The 25909-nt window shown below is 43.1% G+C and overlaps 1 protein-coding gene across 7 annotated transcripts in view; it reads left to right on the forward strand.

Moving 5' to 3' along the window:
- The window catches only part of INPP5A (inositol polyphosphate-5-phosphatase A), a 210061-nt gene that overhangs the window by 92780 nt on the left and 91372 nt on the right, over positions 1 to 25909 (forward strand). For all 7 annotated transcript variants that reach the window (XM_048944013.1, XM_048944017.1, XM_048944018.1 and 4 more), the window contains 2 exons: positions 14102 to 14165; positions 18614 to 18717. In XM_048944013.1, the coding sequence (XP_048799970.1) occupies positions 14102 to 14165; positions 18614 to 18717 (168 nt within the window). The remainder of the gene's footprint in view (positions 1 to 14101; positions 14166 to 18613; positions 18718 to 25909) is intronic.

Raw genomic sequence — 25909 nt, forward strand, 5'->3', positions numbered from 1 at the left:
ACTGTAATTAATCAGGTCTGTTAGCATGAGAAGATGATTAATTTAAAGCATTATGCCAAGTGAAACAGGTATTTGTACAGTTTGAGCTGTAGATGGGATTATTTTGGGATGCGTAATTTAAGAACTAATGATTTTTTCTTTGCTTAGACAAATGGAATAGTTGCTGCTGTTTTGTGTTACTTGCTTTATGTCGTTGACTCGTTCATAAATAATTGCAGTAACAGAAAAATGGATTTAGGGAGTCAGTGACTCAGTGGTTCATCCGTCACCTCCGGCTAACGTGGTGTGAATCAAGTGGGACCAGCTTTGATAGCAGGTGGTGATCCTGCCGGGCAGCTGCTTAGCCATGAGCCAGCGGTGAGCCATAAAGGCCAGTGGTATCCTGGGATGCAACAGGAAGAGTATGGCCAGCAGGTTGAGGGAGGTGATCCTCTTCTTTACTCTGCCTTGGAGAGACCACATTTGGAATACTGTGTCCAGTTCTGGACTCCCCAGTTCAAAACACACAGGGATCTCCTAGAAGGAGTCCAGTGGAGGACCTGGAACATCTCCCATATGAGGGAAGGCTGAGTAACCTGGGTCTGTTCAGGCTAGTGATAAGAAGACTGAGATGGAATCTGGTAAACATTTATTAATATCTAAAGGGAATTGGGAGGCAAATAGACGAGCGGGCTCTTGGCGGTGGTACGCAGCGGTCGGACAAGGAGCAATGGCCTCAAAGTTGAACACAGGAAGTTCTGTACTAACGTGCAGAAGAACTTCATGGTAAGAGTGGTGGAGCACGGGGACAGGTTGTGGAGTCTCCTTCTATGGAGATATTCAAGACCTGGCTGGACGCCTCTGTGCAGCCTGCTGTAAGGAGTCTGCTGTAGCGGGGGCTGGGACTCCATGATCTCTTGAGGTCCCTCCCATCCCCTGCGGTTCAGTGATTCTGTGAAGGTTAGTTGTGGTCAGGTGGCCTGATAGGACAGCCGTAACCGAACCCTGTGTGATATTCCTGGAAATTCAGGCTCATACCCACGTTACTGGTCTGTAAAAACAACTGCAGCCTGTTCAGTCTCTTTCGACTGTGGTACTCGTGGCTCAAGGACAAATGTGAGGAGTTTCAGTGTTTCTCTCAACTTCAAGTATAAGCTCTGTACCATGTTTGCATTGATGCTCTCAACAGCTTCTCCAGTTCAAAAATCTGAATACTGGCAGAGCGCATAGAGACTACAAAATATATTACTGAGATTTTAAAAATCAATTAAAGCTTTTCAGTAATTGTCCACAGCACTGAATGCTGCAGATGAATGACATGAGGTAATTTGTAAACTGTTTAGGTTCATTGTTGGCTGTCTCCTAGAATTGATTGTACTTTAATTAACTTATATCTATCATGCATGTAATGTGATTCCAGATAAAAATTACGGAAATTTAATTGAAATTGAAAAGTTCTGAAAGGAGAAATATAAGCAGAACATATCATATATGCACATGCTTCAGCTTGTATAGATGTTCTGAAGGGATTTTAATAACAAGGCAGGTTTTCTATGTAATTAATTTTCAAGAGACTATACTGAGTATTTAGATTAGCAGAATATAATTCCGTCTATTCCATAAATAAAAGCTTTACTTCTTTGTGCCCTTATTGATTTGCCAATACTATTCAATTAATTTCAAGTTGCAAAAGTTACATTAGTCAAACTATATCTTTTAAATTGATAAATGTAGCTGTATTTTGTTAATAAGACCACTTGAGGGAAATTGAGCATATTTTATAATGAGTAATCACAAAGTATTGCTCCTAAATGCATACAATGACATTTAAAGATGGCAGCAGGCATTTTAATATTTTTACATACAATTATTGTAGTTAATTCCAGGAAAGCAGTTTTCTTTCTGGTAATCCTGGCATCTTCTTATGTTTGCTGAAACGAATGTATTGGAAGTGTCTTTTTGTTATTTTAGTTTGTATACAGTATATATTTTTTAGGATTCTTCTAGGTCAATTTTTAATATTTTTAATGAATTTGCACAGGTAAACTTAAATGGGTGAATTACTGCTGCTCTGCTCGGTATCATCACACCTTGATGGGATCAGTGCAGCAACACGTACACAGGGTACAAGGACACATAACACTGAACCTCGTAAATTATACTGCTCCTCTTGACTTTGAGGAAATGAGTCCTCTTGGGTAGGAAGTACCAGGTTTGCCCCCTTGTTAGCAGTAATGATTTACGAACTTATAATATGCTGCTTTGTCTCTTGCAGAAGTGGCAGCGCATGGGCTAAGACAGCAAGCACTCACTGCACCGAATCATTTAACTGCTCGTTGTGTCAGTGAAGTAACGCTTCTGTTTTTTAGCAACTCTCTGTATTAACAGCGTTGGATAAAAGACAAAAGACAAGGGAGAACCTTTATTTTTTAAGGTAGAACGTGTTGTGTGGAGTCAGGTAAAAGTCAGCTGAAATTGTTTTTCTAATGTGGGAAAATCTGGTTGTGTTTGTTGTTCAGTACATAACTCAATCAATATAAATAAGTAATGTAAATCTTATTTTTTTGGTAGCGTTTTCAGAGGTTTCTGACCTCTTCTGCACAGTGCAGTGAAGCCTGAGATTACGGCTGAGGTACAGCGTTAGGAAGACATTTACGAACACGTTCCGCTCAGTATGAGTGCCACTGCTGTCATGGTGTGTGTTACTGCATGTGAGACTGCATTCATCTTGGACGTTTCAAAGGAGAGCTATTTTGCATCCCATGCTTGAGTTTCTGATACTGCACTGAATATAAAGCACAGCAGTGCTGGCTTCGTAATAGCGGAGACATCCGATGTGCCGTTTGGGCAGTGGTGGAAGCGGTTTGCAGAGGCACTGGCTGAGCGTCTGCGTCCCGCTGTGTGGTTGGTGCACGCTGGAGCACTGTCAGCGTGTGCTGATGCAGCAGACAGTCCCACGCAGCACCGTGCCACCGGCACACGTCTGCCAGCACAGCACCCGGCCCCAGCTCAGCTTGCAGAGCTGCGCAGGGGCTGCTGCTGCCCGTGAGAGGCAGTTCAGCAGGACCGTGTGTCCTGCAGCCCCCCCACAGCTTCAGCAAGTCACAGCTTTGTAACGTGCATTGGTGCTCAAGACTGTGAATCCAGCGAGTTACAGCCTGGGAGGCTGCTACTGGCCCTTCCTTTGCAGCTGCATTACACATCTGCCTCAAACAGAATGCAGTACAGGTATGGCATCTCTGTGTCTGGGCCAAAACAAAAAAAAGTGTCGTTCAGGTTACCTGTCATTGCTTCTCATCTGGCTCCAACAGATTGCTCTCTCATTAGATTTTCCTCCTTCATCTCATGCAAGAAGGAGAATCTGGTGCCTTCGGTGTCCTCAAGGTTGATGCACTTGCAGGGAGCTGCTCTCCTTCTCAAACCTGTGTCCCTTTTTTAAGGCTGTCTCGTTATGCTGCGGTTCATCTTTGTTATGGTAATTCTGAAACTTAACAGGTTTATTAATCCTGCAGAATTTATTATAGTCAAACATGAGATATTATTAAGTTGCTATTGCACGAAGCATTTACCCTCGCTGTTGGAATGACTTGTCCTCTGCATTGGCAGACACAGAAACATTCATTTTGTTTCCTAATTAGGAGAGCTGCAATCAGGAGCCATGACAGAGTTCAGCTCCTCAGTGTACAGCATGCCAGGTTCCATAGTGCAGGCTTTATAAAATTCTCTTTAATTCAGGAACAGAATATCATTAACTTTGTAAGTGGATGAATACAATGGACAAGCAATTTAATTAACTTCTAACATTGGATGTTGGACAGGAGACAAAATGAAATTATGCACATATTTCTTATGCAGGCAGTCAACCTTGAAAGGGGCTTGATTGTGATGGGTCAGACAGGGGGACAGCTTTGTCCAATTATTTGATGTTTAGTCCTGGAATATGAAATTTGAAATTTGGTACTTTGTAAATCAATCATCTCTTATTTTGAGGCATTACAAAGGTTCTTTGAGATAGAAAACAACCACTGGAGGCTGTGACATGCTAAATACAACCTTTTACCACATGGTACTGCTCTTATTCAGAGGTGATCTGTGTAATGCTAAATGAAATGGCCATTATTGCCTTCTCATCAAATTGAATTTGCCATCCTGAGTGCATTGTGTAAGAATATATCTGCAAAATATTAAATTGATTTAATTTCTAAAACATTACAATTATTTAGAGGCAGGTAAATGTGGTAAGAGTCATCCAGCTTACCGGCTTTGTACAGAATGACTGTTTTTTCAGAGGCAGAAGAAAAATGCAGTAAAATCTTTACATATCCAGCAGTCTCTTCCCATCTCACCAGGAGCCATCCGGGTTGCATCCCAGTTTTAGGAGCACTGCCAAAGCCAAGGCGTTTCTCAGATGAGAAAGTTGGGATGGATCGAGGCTGGTATGAAGGCACAGTGTGGATCAGGCACCTCCCAGCTGCATGAGCAGCGACGGATGGCTGCAGAGCAATTGCTGCTCTGCCTTCTGGTCTGAAGAACACTGGTCTCCCTGTGGAGAGCTCTCCTGTGTGCAGGCATTTGTTGACCTGAGGACTGTGCAGCTTGCAAAGGAGCTGCTGGTTGGTAGGAGCAGAACAACTGAAAAGAGTCAGCGTGGGTTTTTTGCTGGGCGCAAGCAAACCTGCTGGGATTTTTGTTCTCACAGCTTAAATGGTTCTTTCCTTTCCCCAGTGCCATTATTTGTGGTTTGTTTGAAACTTTCCTTTCTCTTGCTAAGAGTCAAGCTCTTTCCATCTCTCCTTGTGTGACGGGACCTTGTTCTTTCACCATTTTCAATACGGTCAGGCTTTCTACATGGGAGATGAGAATTGTTCCTGTGGCTCCAGATGAAGCAGCATCATCACACTAATCAGCTGCATTGTTTCCCTGTAAGGCTGCATCTCACCTGCTGAATGCTCAGATCACTGCTGCCTTTTGCATGGCCTTTGGTCATTTGTGCTGTGGTCATTCATGCAGTTCTAGGACAGAAAAACTCATGTAAGGGAAGAAAGAAAGAACTTCTGGAAGAGGTGGAGTGCTACTTTGGTCTCTGTTGCTCCTAGTTGCATACCTGAAATGATTACAAAAATAGAATATGGAATGCAGCTCGCTTTCTGAAAAATAACGTTATGCCCATGATTTTCTTCTGCTGGCTGAGGCTCAAAACTCAGTTTCTCCCATTTCATGAACCGTCACCAATAAATCTGCTGTTCAGGTTTATTGTACATTATTTTGAGTGGTGTTTATTGAGAATTTAAAACCACCTGGGGAATACCTTTGGCTCTGTGTGGGCCTTAACTGTGAAATAAGTTTAGTGCTTTAAGCACTTGGGTTTATTCCATTAGTTGTGCTTAGAGATAGAAATTACTTTTTTTTTTTTCTCTCTTGTTGAACAGCCAGTTCGTGTTCAAAGTAATGCAATGTACTTTGCTCTGGATTTGAATCCACTGGCAGAGTCCTTAGCAGAAATTTTCACACTGATCACGTGCACTTGTTAAAATCACACTCATTAAGAGGCTGTAGGGCAGAATTCAGGAATTCAGTGTGGTACAGAATTAGTTTTGAATCCTGTATTCAGACAGCCGCCTTTGTGTTGGTGTGGAGCCAAGCTGGATGCCTCTTATCCTGATTGGGGCTGCTAGAGTGCTCGAGTTGTAGAAACATTAAATAACAGTGTGATTAATGACTTTGTGAAGGTCCTGCTCTGACTTCAGGAATATTGATAGTTGGTTTTTTTTGTTTTTAAAGCTGTTCAGCATGCGCTCTCTTCTTAACTCATGAAAATGTTTGGGTTTTTTTGTTGGTTTCTCTCTGTCGGCTCCTTGTTCTATTTTAAGGAAAAGAAGCTCAGCAAAGTTTTTAAATTGAATCGATTTGTAATTAGACTGTTAGATCTCTTTGTGAAAGACATCAGTATCAGAAGCAGTACCGAATGTTCTTTGTCAGCATTGCAGTTTACGGAAAGATTCTTCATTTACTTAAACGTACATTTTTACTCACAGCACCAATTTTGTATTTGTTAATTATTTCTAATACCCTTAAATTACATAATTCCGAAGAATCTTTTAAAATTGGCATTTTTGATTTGCTCTCTTGATACGTTAAGCAAAAAGAGATGGTAATAAAAGTGGGTCATTTTAGCATAACATTGCTCTCTTTTTTTGGTCTTCAGAACAGGGAAAGGAGAGCTCCTAGCACTATTGCTTTTTTTCCTGAAAAAGTTCTATAAATGATTGCTGTTAGCAAAGAGGCTTCTCTAAGGTATCTGAAAAAATCATCTTTTCAGACAAGTTATTTTCTGTCGTGGTCTCTTGGTAAAGCATCTGAATGAGGAGATCTGGGCATCTTGGAGTTTTAAAATAATCCGGTATGTCACGTAGACACACTGTGCAGTCTTGGAAATCTGTACATTGAAGCCCAACTGGAAATACCTGAGTTTTGGCAGTCAGTCTAGAAATAAGTTATAGAAGCTGTAAAACCGTATACAAACACTGAACTCTGTGATTGTTTCCTGGACTACCTCTAATTTGAACATTATTTTAAAAAAGGCACCATAGCTCAATCTTGGTTTCACACCTTCCTGAAGAAACGCAGGCAGGAAGGCGAGGAAGCGCAGGGCTTTGAGGAGCACTGCAGGAACCCGGCAGGAGGAGGGAAGGCCTGCGCCATCCTGCCCGGCTCCCGCTGCTGCCTGCGTGGGGTCACGGCTGTTCCCCTCGCTCAGCTTTGAGTGCGCCAGCACTGGGGGCCTGCTCGGTTCTGCACTTGGTGAAGGGATCGGTTGTTCCGCGCCGCTGGGCGAAGCTGGCATCTGTCTTTGAGATACGGTGCTGCGAAGCACCGCGCTGGGAGCAGCCCGGCCCACCGTGGGAGCAGCCCGCTGCGCTGGGAGCAGTGCTGCACCTGGGGCGGCCGAGGCCTGCGGGGGAAGCGGGGCCGGCGCTCAGTTCTGTGCTCCGGTGATAAGCCTAATTCGAGATGTGATGAATTGCCGGACATCTGATTTGTTTGCAAATAAAAAGCGATAGATGATTTTATAACGAGTTGATTTGTGTACCCAGCCCAGTTTTTTAACCCCGGATGAATAATAGACGCTTAGTGTTAATTTGGCTGTAGTGGATCAAGTGGCTGTGAGCAGGGCTGACGAGCGGGTGCTTCGCCTCTTGTAGACGCACCAGCTGCAGCCTGTCCTTGCAGTGTGCTTGTTCTTTGTTTCTTGGCACGTGGAAACTGTTCCAAAATCACAGCGTTTGGGCACCTTGAGGCCTGCTGCAGGCACAGGGCCCATCGGCGCCAGGCCTGCCGGCCAGCTTTCCAGCCGAGCCTCTTGGACCTCGCTGCAGCGTGAGCCGAGATACGGCGGCTCCATGCAGTGCCTGATAACAGGCTTTGTGCTGGGATTATTGTCTTCCTGTCTGGAGCTGCTGCGACTTCCCGTTTGCTGCGTTTCCCCCGGCTGAAATGTGACAGCTAATAGACTCTGTTTTACTAATGGAAAATTAATACGTGCTCTTGATGTTCAGGTTTATAAATATGTAAAATATTTTTTAATTGTTGTTAGCAAAACAGGCAGGTAATCAATAATATCAGGCATGACAAACATGCTGTTGACATGCAACATAACCAAAAGCACTGGTAGGAGATAAGGGCTTCCTGTCAGCGGTGCCCTGCACCAATTAATATTCAGACGTTGTCATGTTCGATGATAAATGAATTCCTTGAACTATATTGATAGAGTAGGTTAAACATTGAAAAAGTTGGGTTGAACTTTGACTTTAAATATTCATTAAAGCTAATTATGGATTTTATGACTACATGAATTACAGTTTCTGTGTCATCATTGGCAATTTATTTTAAATTTATTTAAAGCAATCTTTATATATTAGCTTTATCACGTTTAGTGAGGTAATGCAGTAAATGTTTACTCTGTATAGTAATTAAACTTTTATTCAGGTATTTCCTTTGTGCATTAAATTTCCAGTTGAAATGACGCACTTTAAAAAAGGAATTATGCCGATTAGCTGTTCAAACAGCGCTGGCTGTTTAAATCTGCAGACTTTGGTGGGAAGATTTCCGTATAACCAAAGCAATAGTGTTTTTAATGCCGGATGTGTAATGCAGCACAACCGTAAGGTTTATGTTGCTGTCACCAGCAGTTTTGCAGATGAATCTTTTGGCATGCAGTAATGAAAGAAGCTTCCAATAGAGTATCAAACAATATTGTGAAACCTAATTCATAGCAGTGATCGTTTAACTTCAATTTACTAACAGACAGAAGATGCCCAGTATTTTCTCAACAGTATAATTTGGGAGACATAAAGCTTTTCTCATTAATGCGCGCTACCCATAAGTTAAATTCTGCTCTCTGTTTCTACAGTTGGTGATACGGCATGGTGTGGTCAACGTGCTTAAGGGGTAGGATGTTATTCAGAAAAACTTGGATGGGTTTATGCAACAGGCCTCATTGCACATGTTCAGAAAAATCCAAGGGCCAGGCCTTGCTCCTGGGTGGAGGCAACCCACACTACCGATGGGGGATGTAAAGACAGAGCACAGGCCTGCCAAAAAAGACCTGGGGGTACTGGTGGATGGCAAGCCAGAAACATGCCCTCGCAGCCCTAAAGCCAACCGTGTGCTGGGCTGCATCCGCAGCAGTGCAGCCAGCAGGATGAGGAAGGTCATCCTGCCCCTCTGCTCTGCACTGGTGAGGCCACACCTGGAGCAGTGTCCAGATGCAGAGTCCTCAGTGCAGGAGAGACGTAGACCTGTAGGAGTGTGTCCAGAGGAGGGCCGCAAGTATGATCAGGTCATTCTGTCCTTTCTGTAAGAAGGCATTCTGTTAGCAGCGCTGCTACCACCAGCTAATCACCTGGCTTTTTTGCTGAGTTCCTGAATGCTTCCGTAAGTGCCATTCTCACAAAAGCTTTCAAAAGCTATAATGTATTTGTCTGTGTACACTGTAATTATTGGCTGCGATATTCAAAGAGCTTCTAGGAGTCCACAAAGGAAATGTTTTGTGCTAGGAACACAATACAGCAAGCGCTGCTTGCTGAGAGCAGAGTACAAACCCAGTGTATGGGGGGGCTGCAGTTCCAACACTGTGCTCCTGCCTGCGCCCAGCGCTGGGGGCTCCAACAGCCAGACCCTGCAGTGCAGCTCTGCCAGGCAAGGGCTGTCCTTTAGGTGACGCTTGTTGGAGTCCAGTGCTCTTTCTGTTCCTTTCACTTGGTTTCTCTCAATTGCTTTGTAACACCTTGTGCTCTAATTGTTTACCCTAGCCTGCCTATGGGATTTTTCTGTGCAGATCAAAGTATTTAATTCTGGAATATTACGACTGTTTATTTACAGTGTGGAAGGAGATGGAAGAAAAATCAGTGATCAGTTTTAAATTATTGTATATTTCTAAGTATTTATCTCACCTAAAAACTGTCATCATTCGTGACTGTCCTGACTTTTCACTTTTATTCCTGCTGTTACACTTATTAGGATCTGTGTGCTTGTATTCATGCCTATGCAGGATACTAAAACTTCTCTCTAAAGCAAAATGTGAGTAAATTTTACATGTAAAACCACCTGTCGTAACTCTGTTGCATTTCCCCTGAAGTGATTGGCTGACTTCAGGTCTGACAAAGCCCTTTCCTTCTGTTCTCAGCTTCTATCTGTACTAGTAGGGGTAGAAAGACACCCAGTAATCAAGCCAGACAACTGCACAGACTGTCTCTGTGACCATATGAGGTCAGTGGGCTGTGCTGATCTTCCTGAACGTTTAGAAACTTCTGTTATTATCAAATGATGATGATTTTGGATGCCCCATCCGTGGAGGCATTCAAGGCCAGGCTGGATGTGGCTCTGGGCAGCCTGGGCTGCTGGTTGGCAACCCTGCATATAGCAGGGGGTTGGAACTGGATGAGCATTGTGCTCCTTTTCAATCCAGCCCGTTCTGTGATTCTGGTAGTTATGAATTCAAGAGCTAGCAAGTTGGCCTAATGAACTAAGAGCTCTGTGATCTGGACGCACCCATGAGCTCTGCATTCGCTTGTCTCTCTGTCTGGGTTCATGAAGGGTGTTTGAGGAGGCAGGGTACGAACCATCTCCCAGATTATTTGTTTCCTGGCACAGCACTAGGATTTGAGTCCACAGTGGCTGGCGGTGTTTGCAGGGTCTGAGCCTCACTCGCAGAAATGAGGTTCCCCTGATTGCATGAAGCAGAAACAGAGATCTGCCTGGTCAGGGACTGCTGCAGGGCGGTCAGGACCCTGGGCTCTGGAATGTGTATCATCTCCTGCTCAGGTAAAGTCACCTTCAGTGCATATTATTCTTCAGGCTTCTCTAGAAAGACATTTTAAAGAAGACTTAAGTCTGTGCAGATTGGGGTTAGGGTTGGGGATTCATTGTTCTGCACCAGCCACCATAGATAAGGCAGAAGCTGAGAGAGTTGCAGTACATAACAGCCTTTCTGGGATTGCGTTGTAGTAAAAATGCATGCTTACAGACTGTATGCAGTTAGTGCAGTAACACATCTAAGCTCTCCTTAAAATGGAACAAACAAGGAGCTTTCTTCCTTGAGCTTAAAACTTTAATCATTTGGGGCATTTCATGACTTGTAAAGCGTTTCTGTAGGTTGCTTAGGTACTGGTTACAGTGCTATTGTAGGTACTAATATTACTTTTTACAAGTAGCATTAAAAATATGATTAACAAAGTAAAGCCAAGTCGTGGACTTTGAATTACTGTAATTTAACTTCACTGTTGATACGGCCTCTGATTGTGTGAGACATGAATTGAATTGACATAATCTTCTCAAGAAAAGGGCCTGGGCTTTGGCCCAGCAAGAAACTTTCTTTTTGCTTTTGTTTCGTTGCGTTACAGCAGTGAGTTATATCTGCACTCCATCATGTTACAAGTTAACAGTTATTTACAGAAACCTGATTAAGTCTGTAACAATGCGGAAGATAGTGATAGCTGTAATTTCCATTCCATTAGGGCTTTACTTCTTTTCAATTGCATGTTTAGAATTACGCTGTCAAAGCCTATCTTTAATGTTGATAGTAACAGTTCCTGAAGCTGTATGGGTACTAATTTCAAAATTAGTTTAAAAAAAAAAAAAAAAAAAAAGAGAGAGAGAGAGATTGAAACTGTAGAAAGTCAAGCAGTGAGCAAATCAGGGTGCCCAGAAATAAATCTGTAGCTTGAGTACAACCAGCAGTACTATTTTAATAGAGTTATGCATCTAAAAAAAAAGCATCTTTATTCTTGTTTTAGTGACTGATGCGTTGCATACAAAAGCTTCAGGATTCATAGTTAAAGAATCATAGCATCACAGAATGGTTTGAGTTGAAAGGGCCCCCTAAGGGCCACCTGGTGCCACCCCCTGCAATGCACAGGGACCCCCACAGCTCCATCAGTGCTCAGAGCCCATCCCCTGCCCTGCAGGGACCACCCCCAAGTCTCAGCCCATGCAGTGCCTCACTGCCCCCATTGTAACACACTTCTTCCTCTTTTAGTTCAAAACCATTTCTCCTTGTCCTGTCGTAACAGACCCTGCTTAAGAGTCTTTCTTACAACCCCCCTTTAGATATTGAAAATTTGCCAGATTTTGTAACTGACAACTCACGTGGCTGTTTATATTTTCCTTTTTTGTAGTATACGTATATCCAATTCAAATAATTTAAATCTGATCTATACTTTTGTTGTAAGCTTTGATTTAAGGCCGGCTCTTTATGCAGGTAACAGGAATTATCTCTTTATGACATTAATATTTTAAAATATCTTAAAATAATCTCTGAAGTTTTTTAATAGCCAAAGGATTTAGTTCGAGTCAGCGGCATTTTATTAGTCACTAATGATACTGTATTCAGTTAGAAATTAACTGGTAGGTTGTAATGTTTCTATCTAGTATGAGGATTGCTTTATTCTGGTGCTGCGTCCTTGTTGCAGGACACTTAAGCAAACCAAGAACCAAAGCAAGCTGGGTCACAGGGAGGTGTACCCATCAATTAAATGTGTGGCAGTGTTTTCTGTTGGATGGACTAATGTGTCAAGGAGATGGGTAGGACCTCATGTTTTTGACAAATCAGCAAATGTTTAATCTCTGGATGTGCAGTATCTCATAAATAATGCAGCAGTCGCTGAACCAAAACAGAACTGTGCCAGGAGGGCCTCTGCTGTTATAGAAGCAAAAAGACAAAATGAAATGGCTGTATCCTTTCTCACTTCTTGAGAAGTCTGTGTGTAGTCATGGGCAGCAGCTGCTGGGCAGCCTTGGGCATCTCGTGGCCCAAGAGCCACCTCTGCTCTCCTGCACTCCAGGCCTGCGTTTTGAGACACCGCAGTAAGGACTGTTGGCACTCACTGTCAGTTTGGAGCATGGTGCAATTGGTGCCAATTGCAGCAGAGTTTGTAAGCTGTTCTGTAACTCAGACTGCAGCTGTCTGAGGAATGTGGCGTGGGAGGCATGGAGTATCTCGCAGGATCTCTGCGGCATGGAAAAGTGTCCTGAAATCAATGCTTATAAATACCTGAAGAGTGAATGCAGTGCTGGAGCCGAGCTCATCTCAGGGGTGCCCCTGCTTTGCCGGCACCTGGCTGAGTCCTGGCATAGAGACCCAGGACTGTGGGGTGTTTTCCTTGGGGATCTCCAACCCCACCTGGATGTGGGCCCAGGTGCTGCTCTGGGTCGCCCTGCTGAGGCGGGAGGGACCAGAGGGACCCAGAGGGCTCTGCCAGCCTCGGCCATTCCAGGATTGTGGAGTTCTGTGAACGCATAGGAGGCCGTGTGCTGTTTTTGCAGGCTGAGCAACGCGCCCTGTATTGCCTTCATTCCGGAGGTAGCATTTCAGCTCTTGTCTGTTTGGGACCCAGATACTTGTCCCTGTGAAGTAAGGGATATGCTTAAGCTGTATCCTGCACAAGGATGCTTTCTTTGATGATGAACATAATAATAATCCTTGAATAAAGGCTTAAGATCTCAGAAATCCTCAGAACCGTGGAAAATACTTCAGTGTTTGTAAGGAAGGGATACTGATATTTTGCTAAATATGGATAGGCTTATTATGCTTTTAAAATAAGTTTGCTGAGATGGGAGTTTGTATATACGGTACGGATGATTTCTTTGTCTGCATGCATTAATTGATCGTAGATGACTCATTAAAGCCGTTACAGAATTCCTTATTTGAATTGAGTCACTGTTTGGAAGCCAAGTTCTCAGGACTCAGTCAGCAGGAGGAGTTATGATTATACATCCTACCTAAATCAAAATTATGAATGTGTAATATTTTATTTTCAATGGTAACTCATTTCTCATTGTTTGTTTTCTTGTGGGCAATAAACTCTGCTTCTGCATACACTTAGCAACACAGCAGTCAGGCCAGCTTCAAGAAACTTGGCGTGTATTCAAGCATCTTAACCCTCTGCTAATACTTTCATATATTTTTCTCTTAAGGTCTGTACATTGTGTGACAAAACTTGTTTCTGTGTGCTTTGCACCAGTACTGATAGTAGCACTTGCACCGCAGGCGTGCCTTGCAGAGGTGAACGTTCTGTTCAGTCGTTACTGTCGCATCGCTTACCAGCAGGGAAAGCTGTATAAGCGTGTATAAATATTCCCAACGCTCTTGTCAGATGTTTAATTTTATGCCTGCTCTGAAGTTGGCAGTCATTTGCTGTGCCCACCTCACTCTGAGATGGAGATCCTGTAGCTGGCTCTCTGGGCTATTGAATACCTTAACGCTACTCTTGTTCCTGCAATATGCAGTCTCCAGAAGTTGTGAAAGAACTGTGGGAATGCGTTCTGTGCTTAGAAAGGCACTTGTCTGTTTTACTAACTGCATCCACCAATTTGGCATTTCTGAACGTATGCCTGATTATTGTCCTTACCTTGCTTAGTCAGCTGTTAACAGTCTTCTTTATAACTCTGCATTAAGCATCAGAGAAATAGCTAAGGAAGTTAATATTTTTATAGATGCTATGAAATCTAAAAATATATATATATTACTTATCATATGCTTATTTTTTGTTGTTGGAAAGCGTGTTGCTTTGGTTTCAGTAAGCCAAAGTAGATGTTTTATACTTTCCTATGTTGTGTTTTACAGGCTCTAGGAAGTTTTTACTTTCTTCATGAATCTTTGAAAAACATCTACCAGTTTGATTTTAAAGGTAAGCAAAGGAATTAAATGCTATTAATTGTCAACTGGCTTTATACATGAAGGCAGTGCTGTCGTCTTTTCCTGAAAGCAGGGTCTAGCAGTTTTTCTGTGATATGCAAATTTCTGTATAATTCATACAAGTCCATTGCTGATAGGCATTCCTTTTCTTACCTTTTATAGATCTCTTGTAAGAAGTCAGTGGACTGGCTGCAGGTTGAAAACCGGTGCATTAATCATTCTCATGCAAAAGGGACCTTTGGATCCATAGAGATCCCTGATGATTTCAAAAGAATTCTGAATGACCACAGGGTTTTCTATGTAGATCAGATATAGGACCGAGACCTTAAATGTCCAACAGCAGTGGCCATTCTGCAGTGCTGCTGAGGTAGATTTATGGCTCAAATTACTTCAGAGCAGCACGGGTCGGTAGGAAAGTGTCATTGTTTCTAACCCACATTGATCCATCAGGTTAGAAGTCTTGCTAAATCTCAGAAGTTTAAAAGTAATGGTAGCCAAGTTACATTGTGTATTAGAAATATTGCAGACAATTATTGAATGCTTCCCAAAGGTGTATATAGCAAAGGTTCTGTAAAATTTATGTTATTTCAGTTGGGAACAGAAATGTTGTGAGCTTCATTTAGCCTCTTGAGCTGAATCACATTAATACTACATCTAGCATCCTATTAACTCGAGACACTGCTAAAATCTTGATAACTATAGAGTGAACTAGTTTTCTTAAATATATGGATACATTATTTTTATTCTCAGTCAAGACAAATTGTCTCTGCTCGTGTAATTGCGGCAGCAGAATCTTTCTCTCTTGAAATATTTGAGTGGTAGTTCCACATATATAACAATTAAAGACTTAGCCAGGATAAGTCCATCTGTCATTGCCAATGTCAGTGCCTTAGGAAAATTTTAAATCTAATATTATAGACAGTTCAAAGCATCTTTTATTTCTGAGAGAGCATGCTGGAGAACTCAACAGTGATGTAGAATCATAGAATCATAGAATCACAAGGTTGGAAGTGAGCTACAAGATCATCCAGTCCAACCGTCTCCTCATCACCATTGCCACCACCAGCACTGAACCACATCACGTCGTCCAGACGCCTCTTGAACACTGCCAGGGACGGCGACGCCACCACCTCCCTGGGCAGCCATTGCAGTGCCTGACCACTGAGAGAAAAAGTTCTTCCTTATGTCTAATCTAAACCTCCTCTGGTACAACTTGCAGCCATTACCCCGTGTGCTGCTCGTTGCCTGGGAGAAGAGGCCAAACCCCTCCTCACCACAGCCTCCCTTCAGGAGGTTGCAGAGTGCAGTGAGGTCTCCCCTGAGCCTCCTCTTCTCCACACTGAACAATCCCAGCTCCCTCAGCTGCTCCTCATAAGGTTTCTGCTCCAGACCCCTCACCAGCTTTGTTGCCCTTCTCTGGACACACTCCAGAACCTCAACATCTTTCCTGTAGTGAGGAGCCCAAAACTGAACGCAGCACTCGAGGTGCGGCCTCACCAGTGCTGAGTACAGGGGATGCTCACCTCCCTGCTCCTGCTGGCCACACTATTTCTAATGCAGGCCAGGATGCTGTTGGCCCTCTTGGCCACCTGGGCACACTGTGGGCTCATGTTCAGCCGAGCATCAACCAACACCCCCAGGTCCTTCTCTTCTTCACACTCATCCAGTCACTCATCCCCAAGCCTATAATGCTGCATGGGGTTGTTGTGCCCAAAGTGCAGGACCCGGCACTTGAAGGGACTTCACTTGTAGGGACTTCTAATGAGAGATCAGCATCAGGGTCTAGCCTTTTCTCCCACTAGCAGACCCTGAGTAATAATAGAGATGGTCTTTAGTGGGTAAACTGTGCAGAGTTGAAATACTGAAGGAAATTGGTGTTGCATATGAAGCTGGGTGTCTAACATGTTGCTTAGAACTGAACAGTCTGTTGATCCACTGTGCTTGTGAAGCAAAGGAATCAGTAGGTTCCATGGTTTTTATTTATGATGGCAACATTCTAACTGTTAATTCATTTTGCCACGTGAATGGCTTTGTGTATCATAATGTGTGAGCTGTGTCTGCACACCCACTTCCTTATAGGTACTGCTACAGTTGCATCATAGCAGTGCTGGAGAACTCATAGTTTCTCTCTGAAACTAAAACTCCCTCCCACTGGCCATAGATAGCTGTGTCATAGGTGGCTGTGTCACTCTAGTGACATCTGGCAGAGCGAAATGACAGTTGTGTAAGGAGAGGAAATGCTTTCCAGCTCCATTCGTTATTATTCAACAGTTTATTTGCTACTGGAGAGTTTTTAAAAGAAAGTTTAAGAATTAAAAAATGAGAAACATGAAGGCGAAACTGTAGGGAAAAGTAATCAGTATATGAGAAACAAACAAGTACTTGTTTCAGGAAATAAACATTTTTAATGTTAGGTGTTTCATTCTGCTCATCAAAATGTATAATTACTCTTTAGCAAAGCCTGGTGAGGTGTGAGCCATGCATAAAAAGATGCGTTTGGGCCCAATTGTAACTTGGAAAGAAAAACTCTTAAAAAGAATCTAAGGAAGGTCATGCTGCACTGAAGTGGTGTTGGAAGTCACGTGCTGATCCCTGATGTGGGACAGAATCAGTCTCCCACTGTAGTGTTGGTAAAATGTCGCCCTGAAGGATTCCATTAGGATGTATCTCTCATGACTGTTGAGATTTTCACGGTGCAGTAAGGTCCTAAATCAGAGGTAAAATCCAAATGGATACATTCTCTGGGCCAAAATCACTATGAAGTTCCAGTTCTACTCAAAAGCTGGCAGAAAATCTGTGTTCATCTACAATTTGATTTTCCTGTAGCATTACCGCATGTTTTCAGAATTCACTTCATAGCTGAATGTGACTGAGTACAGTCTATGGAAGAGAAGATTGCTTCTGGTGTTGAGTTCTTAAGAAGAGATACTTGAGTTCTAAAGTGAGAATTTTTTCCTATGGTCCTCATGCATTATGGCTACAGCACAGGAGGTGTTGAGCTGTTTCTACAGTTGTCAGACACCTCAGACTTACAGTTTAACTTACAGTTAAACTGTTAACTTACAGTTTAACTACTGAAAAGATGCTTGCTCTGAAGAGCCATCGTCCAGAATAACTATCGTCCGGCTGAGGGTTTTGCTGACTGGGGTGTTGGGGTGATTTTGATCTGCCTCTTGTCCACAGAGCAGTGCTACAACTTTGGTTATCAGAACAGATCTAGTTTACTCTGGAGTGTTTTTATTTGGAGGTACATGAGAAGGCATGCTTCTTTTCTGCTGGATTGGTCTGTCAGCAGTCGTGTAAATGAATCCCTGGTTCATAGTTAGCACTGATGTTAATATAAGTTGATGGTAAAATGCCTCCTTTCTGCCAAGTGCTACCTTTTGTTTAGGTACTCCCAGCAAAAATCTTCAGTCCTTACAGTTCTGCCTAATGTGTTCTGTGTCCTGAATGACACCAGGATCTTTTTGCTGCTAATGTTAAACTTTCTCACAGAGGTACATCTGTCCGTGATCTACTTAGAATGGTGGCACATTAGTTTATTGGGATATTTGTTTGGTCTTCCTAGTGGAGCCAGATCTCAAATTGACTGTCACATAATGAACAATGCTTAATTTTCTTTCCCCTGAAGATAAATTCATAGATTACAATTAATGTTTCCTCTGATTATATCGACTACTTTATTTAGACAGCTTAAAGGGACAAGTTTTCTTGTTGTTATTCTCACCAGATACCCAGTAGAACCAGTATCTTTTATTTTACTTTTTTTAACAAATCCATCTCAGATCAGCCCATGGGCGGCTCGTGTCCTGTTAGCAGCCCGCAGGCACTGCTGGGTTCGCTCCACTGCCACAGCCAACCCAGCAGAAGGTTCAGGTGTGGCCACACAATACAGTGGAGGAAGACTGTCAGTGTTGTTGATTTAAAGCAAAGATATTCTGACTGACTGCATAGTGATTTGCTGCATAGAAGTTGTGATTACTAATGTGTTAGAATCATCAGGTGTCTGGCTAGGTGGGCTTAAAATCTGAAGAGAGTTGCTAGATAAACCAAGCAAATAGTCATTACTCATAACAGAATTTGTGTTTTCCACCTTAATATGTATTCTATTGTTTTTCCTCTTAATTATCCAGTGTAAATGGTTGGATGGTATCCTAGGATGTCAACGTACATCTCTTGGAAGAGCCGTGTCAGGAAGTCGGAGTGCTAGAGTACATGGAGACCTGATCTCCAACACTGTACAGTGCTCTGAATTGTAAAAGTAATAGTGCCACTGCCTGTGTAGCTTGAGAATGCCAGCTATAAGCAGCCAGGTGTGTTTTTCCTAAGAAAAACTCAGTGTTTATGTTTGCTAAAACTCTACCTTCACATAGATGCCACTGCTCTTCCAATGGGTACTGTAAGAAATGGATGTTAAGTTTGCTTTATATCTTCTCCTAGCTAAGAAGTATAAGAAGGTTACTGGGAAAGAAATCTACTCAGACACTTTAGAAAGCACACCCATGCTGGAAAAGGAGAAGTTTCCACAGGATTATTTCCCTGAGGTACGTACAATCTGTAATGTATTTACAGTCATTATGTGAATTTGGAGTTCAAATGGAGTTCTTTGTGTAGTAGGAAGTGCTTGTGAAGGATGGAGACAGTGATGAAAAGTCTTGTTTGTACATTTAGAACCAAAGAAACAGCAAACTGTGCCAACTGCAAATCTGTTTCAGGGAGACTTAATCCCTGACAGGGTGAGACTTGGCTCTGAATGGATCCCATTTGTATTCAGCTCTGTAATTGTGGCTGCAGTGCTGCTGGTTTCTCTTTAGCCTTGCTAGATACTCTCCAGTCACTGCAAGTGTGTGGGGATAGTTTCTTACCAGCACAAGAATACGTGAAATTTTCAGGTATTTGTGTGTTCCTCTCATGCTGCCCTGGCATTCCCTTCTCTTGCTGTTCTCTTAACAACTGGGGGGTGCTGTGTGTCTGAGCTGGAGGTTCTTTCAAACTCAGAAACAGAAGATAAGCTGCTAGCTTTCTTCCATTGCGCTTGCAGGTGCAATTCCACGTGCAGCTGTTGTCCTTGTCTGCAGTTCCTTTCTTTGAAGTAGACTTCAATTTGTTCGTTCTTAATTCTGTGAGAACGTGTAGGACATGGCTGTGTTTAATGGTTGTTGTTGACTACAAACTGGGTGAATATGTTTGTTGAATTCCTGTAACAGCTGTGGATCTAGCTGGTACCCTGTCGCTTTAGTATTAGAAAGAACTAAATAGACTTTAAGAATTAGTTTAGAATTTGTACATACCCACACTTAGAAACACTGAGGTAGTACAAGTGTGCTTGGGATAAGGTTGCAGAAATAGTTGCATGGAATGCAACCTGATGGAATGCTGGTTATTCTTCTTTCTTTTCTCGACTTGGAAATTAACCTCATTTGTTTATTTTCCTCTCTTCTGGAACGGTAAGTATCTTTAATGTAGTTGTATGGATTTTATTTCCTCTAATAAACATCTCGAATACTCTTTTGGAGTTAGGCATTATATCATTTTGAGGGAACTCCAGGTGGTTACTGAGATATTTCTTTTGCTCCTCCGTCAGCAATAAGCTGCAGCGGTGCAGGTGATTGAGAGCACAAGCAGGACGCAGGCGGCGCTGCAGTGATTTCCTCGTAGTGCTGAGAGCATCAAGCAGCAGCATGAGCGCCGCTGCTGCACTTAACAGCAAGAGGCCAAGTTATGGATTGTTCTTCAGTACCTGTGAAGAGTTATTCCCACTGTTGCTTCACAGCTGCTCTTCTGCCTAAGACTGGCGTATCTGTAACTGACCCAGCAGTTTTTATTTCTGCCTTTCATGTGAGCTGATCTTTGCAGTCCCATGGGGAAATGGTGGCTTTCCCACCTGCACGGCGGAGCAGAGCCTGGATCTGTTTCTTGTGGCAACTCAGAGCAGGTGTTCCCATGTTTGGTGGTGGAGCAATAGCTTCTGTATTTGTGTGTGGTGCAGCACTGCTTTAGGTACAAGAGTGGCGCCATAAGAAGCAAATAAATACCATTTTGAGATCAGTTGCCTTCCTACTATAAGCGTTCCTAATCACTGTGTTGCCATCCCATTTTGCATCATGCTCAGCAGCAGAAGCTGTAGGGAGAGGGAAGGGCTCCTGAAACAGCTGCTGCCTGCCCCAGCAGCACTCTGCATAACAAGGTGCTGCTTCCCACAGCATGGCTAAACATGGTGGCAAGGGGAGTCACTGTCTTCACCTTTTACTTCCACACAGCCTTTGCTTTTAGCTTTCAGTTCACTGGCTGTACCTCAAACCCTGTTTCCACCACCTCATTTTCTTCCCTATCCTGCAGAGCAGTGAGGAGCAGCTGCACGATGCCTGGCTGCCGTCGTTGTCAAACCGCGGTCACTCCTCAGGGGTACATCAGCATTTCCCTGCAGTGCCTGCTCTGCTCTGCGCAGTGCCTCGTGCAGTGCTGCTGCGCTCATGGAGCAGCGCGGGCCTTCATCTACTTTATTTCAGAACTTCACACAATGGGAAAGTGCCGAGGGCTCCCCAAGACTGCAGTCATGCGGACAGGAGAGGCGCTGATATTTGCAGTTCGGTGGCTTTCTGTGCTCGTTCAAGCCAGCATAGTTTTTGTTTGACTTGAAAGATGAGAAAACTGTGGTGGTTTTTACATTAGGCTGGTGGTTTTCTTTTTGTATGGAAGAACGGGGAGTGTCTCAAGCGGTCATAGCGCAGCAATAGTTGAACAAACAGCTGACGTGGTTTTGCTTCTCCTACACACATTGTATGGTATTTTCAAAAGTAAAATTAAACCCTGTGATTACCTATTACTGGAGCCAAATGCTGCAAGTAGTGCTACTAATTAAAAAAGAGCAGAAAACAGTGCGTCTTTGAAACTAGGAGTTGACGCATCAGAATGCACGCGCGCGTATCACATCTACATGCTCCTGTATGTTTTAGCCAGACTGCTCTTACTGCATTTACAATGTTTTTGTGTGAGAAATGGTTTAAGACTGATTTCTTTTCTCTTTATTACTGCCGCTTAAGGATGATCTAAAAGTAATTACAATGATTGAGGCATAATGCAATTCAAAATAATTACGGCCCACTGCCTATAAAACTAACAAAACTTTCTGTCCTGATTTATGTGTCCTCTTGGCTAGGCATGAGACTCAAATGATGCCTTTGGGAGCAACACTCCAGATAATGTTAGGCCATTTAAAAAAAAGCAGATTTGTGTAGTCTATCAGGCCTGAGTAATTTTTTTTTCCCATAGTGAGAAATTGGTTGTTATCATAGATCACAGATACTGCTCAAAGCTCTTATGAAAGATGAATTAATTTCACTAATGCTTTAATGCAAACCTTTCATGGAGAAGGCTGTATGGTGATAACCTTACTGCAGGCTCTCCTTTCTCAGTGATGATTTATGTTGTCTTTTAGTAGATGAAACTGCCTGTATTCACAATCCATCTGCTGGCTAAAGGAATCCTATTAACAGAGGATCTGGGAAGAGACTTAATATTGTGAGGTGAAAGATGTGGTATCCCCTGTCTGGGACATGAAGTTGGAGGGCTTTTTTCTGTTTTAAAATGTTGATACATCTCTGAGAGAGCACAGATGATCTATGCCATCTCTGCCTGTTTTCGTACCGGCTTACAGATGGTTGGTCTGCTAGTGAGTATTTGTTCAAGTCAGCGTGAAGAGCGTTTCTTTAAAGTCTGTAGGATGAAGCAGTTTTCTCTTTCCTCCTTCCTGGGACATAGTTCTTTAAATTCTGTTTCCAAGATTTCCCTTTTCTTTCCAAACGGTCTGCTTGAGAATATTAAAGCACATCAATGACCCAGAATTTCTGAGACTTGTTCAGCTGCGGTGTATATTTACATATATAAGGTGAAGGACCACATTTTTATATTTAAGAAGCTAAACTGTTTCAGCTTCTGGGTTGTGTTAGGTTTGGAGCTCGCTCACTTTTCCTTTCTTAATGTTAAATAAATGAATTATTAACATGAAGTGAACAATTCGTTGAAGCTGAAGGAATTAATTGTTTTCAAGCCGTTAACATCTAACGGTAATTTATGGATTAGAATGGGGAATATACGAATTACACATTAACACAGATGCCATTGTGGATACAGAGGCATAGGTGTCCTGGCTTCATCCAGCCTGGGATGAGCAGTACATTCCTCAGATCTCCAGCATGAGCTTCTTGTGCTGCCTTTCTCTTGTGCTTCTGCTTTTGCATTAGGCCCAACCCATCATGTTTCCATCCACCACTATTGCTTTTGTAATTATTCAAATGGTAATGTTCCAATAGTAATGTGATCATACCATATAGATATGCACTAAAGAAAGTCTTAATTGAATGGAAATGGGATCAAATGCTGAGCTAACCTTATCCTGTCAATAACAGCAAATACACTGCGGGATCAGAGCTCTGGTCTTGTCGTCTGGGACAATTCATGTAGCACTGCTGGGCCTGGCAGTCCCATGTGTGGCTGTCCTGTTATTACTTTGCTGCTCTTGCCTTAATAATATGAAATTTGTTATTGCTACCCCTTACTACTGTGGCACTTTCAGAATGCTTTAGTTAAAATGAGCTACAAAACTACTATTGTATTTTGGTTATTTTGGTTTGGGAGTCTTAAAATTTAATTCCATTGTATATACTCCTCTCGACCCCACGTTTTCTGTTTGAAAGAGAAGAACTTTACATTTAAATTGGAGAGTTTAGTGAAACACAGGAGAAAAAAAGACCTCAAAGATCCTCTAGTTCCAATCCCCCAGTCATAGGAGGGCTGCCAGCCACTGCACCAGGCTGCCCAGGCTCCCATCCAGCCTAGTCTTCATTGCCTCCAGGATGGGGCACCCACAGCTTTACTGGGCAACCTGTTCCAGTGCCTCACCAACCTCCAAGTAAAAATTTATTTCCTAACATCTAACCCAGATCTCCCATTTTTTAGTTTAAAGCCATTCTTTCCTGTCCTGTCACTATCAGACCATGTAAAAAGTCAATCCCTCTTCTGCCTGCAAGCTCCCTTCCAGTATGGAAGGCCCCAATGAGGTCTCCTCGGAGCCTTCTCTTCTCCAAGCTAAACAAGCTCAACTCCCTCAACCTGTCTTTATAGGAGAGATGCTCCAGTCCTTTGATCATCTTTGTGGTCCTCCTCTGGACCCAATACAACATTTCTCCTATACTGGAGGCACCAAGCTTGGACACAGTACTCCAGATGGGGCCTCACAAGGGTAGAGCAGAGGGAAGAGTCACCTCCCTCTCTCCCTGCCACCATCCCTTTTTTTTGAAGCCTAGAATACTGTTGTCCTTCTGGGTTGCAGTTGTATGCTGATGGCTCATGTCCAGCTTTTCATCCACTAGGACCTCCAAGTCTTTCTCCACAGGGCTCCTGTCAATGACTTTTTCCTCTTGGTCTGTTCTCATATCTGGTGTTGCCTCAACCCAAGTGCACTTGGCTTTATTAAAATTCATTACATTTTCATGTACCCCCTGTTCAAGAGTGTCCAGGTTCCTCTGGATGGTGCCTTTCCCTTCTATTGTGACAACTGCACCACTCAACACGGTGTGATCACCAAGCGTGCCGAGGGTCAATCCCATTGCCTGTGTCATTGATAAAGATGTTGAAGAGCAGTGGTCCTGAGACATACCCTTAGGGAACACCACATGTGACCGGCCTCCACCTGGACATGGAGCCATTGACAACAACCCTCTGAGGACAACCATCCAACCAAGTCTAGTAGTGCAACCTTCAAATCTGTATATCTCCGCTTCAGGGATAAGGATGTTGTACAGGACGATGTCAAAGGCCTTGCAGAAGTCCAGATTAGTTGCCCTTTCTTTCTCCAATGCCATCCCGCCATCAAAAAAGGTCACCAGATTAATCAGGCATGATCTGCCCTTTGTTGAAGCTACGCTGGCTGTCTTAATTACTTCTACATGTTGCGTGTACCTTCACATCTCTTCCAGGAGTATCTGCCCATGATCTTCCCAGGCACAGAAAAAGGGTGTTTCCCTTTTTCCACTCATCAGGGATTTCACCTGACAGCTGTGATTTTTCAAAGATGATGGAAAGAAGCTTGGCAACCACAGCAGGCAGTTCCTTCAAAACCCTGGAATGCACATCGTCTGGCTCCATAGACTTGTATACATTCAGCCTCATGAGGTGGTTTTAGACTTGCTCCACTGTTACGCTGGGAGGGATATTGCCCCCCCCCCCCCACTTAGAAGTTCAGGGACAGAAGAAATGTGAGAAGCCTGACTAGCTGTGAAGGCCGTGGCAAAGAACTCATTAAGTACCTCAGCCTTCTCCATGTCTCAGGAAGCCAGATCTCCCTTTTCATTTACATGGGGACGTACACTCTCCTTCACCCATCTATCTTGTCTGCCCAGTGTATCTGAAGAAACCCTTCTTGTTGTTTTTTACATCCCTCCCCAAGATCAATTCCATTCCTTGGCTTTCCTGCCATCCCTGCCCATCCAGGTAGCATGCCTGTGTTCTTCCCAGGCAGCCCATCCCTGCTTTCATTGCTTATACTTCTCCTTTTTTTTTCCTCAGCCTGGCCAACAGGTCCTTGCTCAGCCTTGCTGGTTTCCTGCCTCATCTGCCGGATTTCTTGTACTGGGGGATGGAGAGCTCTTGTACTCTCAGAAAGGTGTCTGTAAAGTGCTGCCAGCTCTGTTCTGTTCCTTTGTCCCTAAGGAGAGTTTCCCAGGAGATTTCATCCAACAATTCCTTAATGCAGGACATTGCTTGTTATGTTGAATCATAGAATCATAGAATCACCAAGGTTGGAAAAGACCTAAAAGATCATCCAGTCCAACCATTCACCTATTCCCAATAGCTCCCACTAAACCATGTCCCTCAACACAACATCCAGCCTTTCAACACAACATCCAGGCTTTGAGTTGAGTGTTCTTGCTGTTTGGTATTTGGCCATGTCAGCTGCAAGAGTTGCCATCTTCTCTGTGAGCTACAGTGTCCCTTTAAGAAGCTGCGATTGCACCACAGTCATTGCCACTTTAATATGTCTTTCCTTCGTGCCCCTGCTTTGTATGGTTGAATAGACCCTTGCTGGGTCACTCTTTAATTTGATATGGTCCCTCTCAGTAAAATGATGGAGAAAAGATGAATTAAGGCTCTGTGCTAGTTGTTATCAATCATGGTTTGTGTGCATTACTTATTGCTAACAGTGCTTTTTGACATTAGCCCTCTATAACCTCTCTCTTCATGTTAATGTTGTCTGGAGGTCCTTTTACCCGATGTAGCGGAGGTTATTTATGTAGGTGGTGCTTCTGGGGGGTTTCAAAAGGTCAGCACGATCTCCTGAGAGACTCTGCTCACAAAGAGAAGACTGACGGATTGTAACTGCAAGTTTTCAAGTTGTGATTTTTTTTTGAGAGCTTCTAATAGGGAGGTGTCACAATTTCAGTGAGGCATACTAAAGCAACAGAGTTGAAAAGTAGTTAAGTTAGTAGTCTAGTAGTCTAAGTAGTCTAAGTAGTCTAGTAGTCTTAGTAGTCTAAGTTATACTGCTGTTCTTAAAACCACTGTTTACAGTGTATGCGTAAGGAAATGCCAATCTACAGTAAGAAATTCCTGTATTTTATCAAGTCAGAAAAAAAACTGTGTTGCATGTAGCTTTTAATTGGCTTGTGTTAATGAAGACTTGCCTAAAACAGAATAAGGCAGTTGAGCCTAAGGCTGAGCACACCTTAAACTGAAATT

The sequence above is a fragment of the Lagopus muta genome, chromosome 5 (genome assembly GCF_023343835.1).
Source record: "Lagopus muta isolate bLagMut1 chromosome 5, bLagMut1 primary, whole genome shotgun sequence".
NCBI lineage: Eukaryota > Metazoa > Chordata > Aves > Galliformes > Phasianidae > Lagopus > Lagopus muta.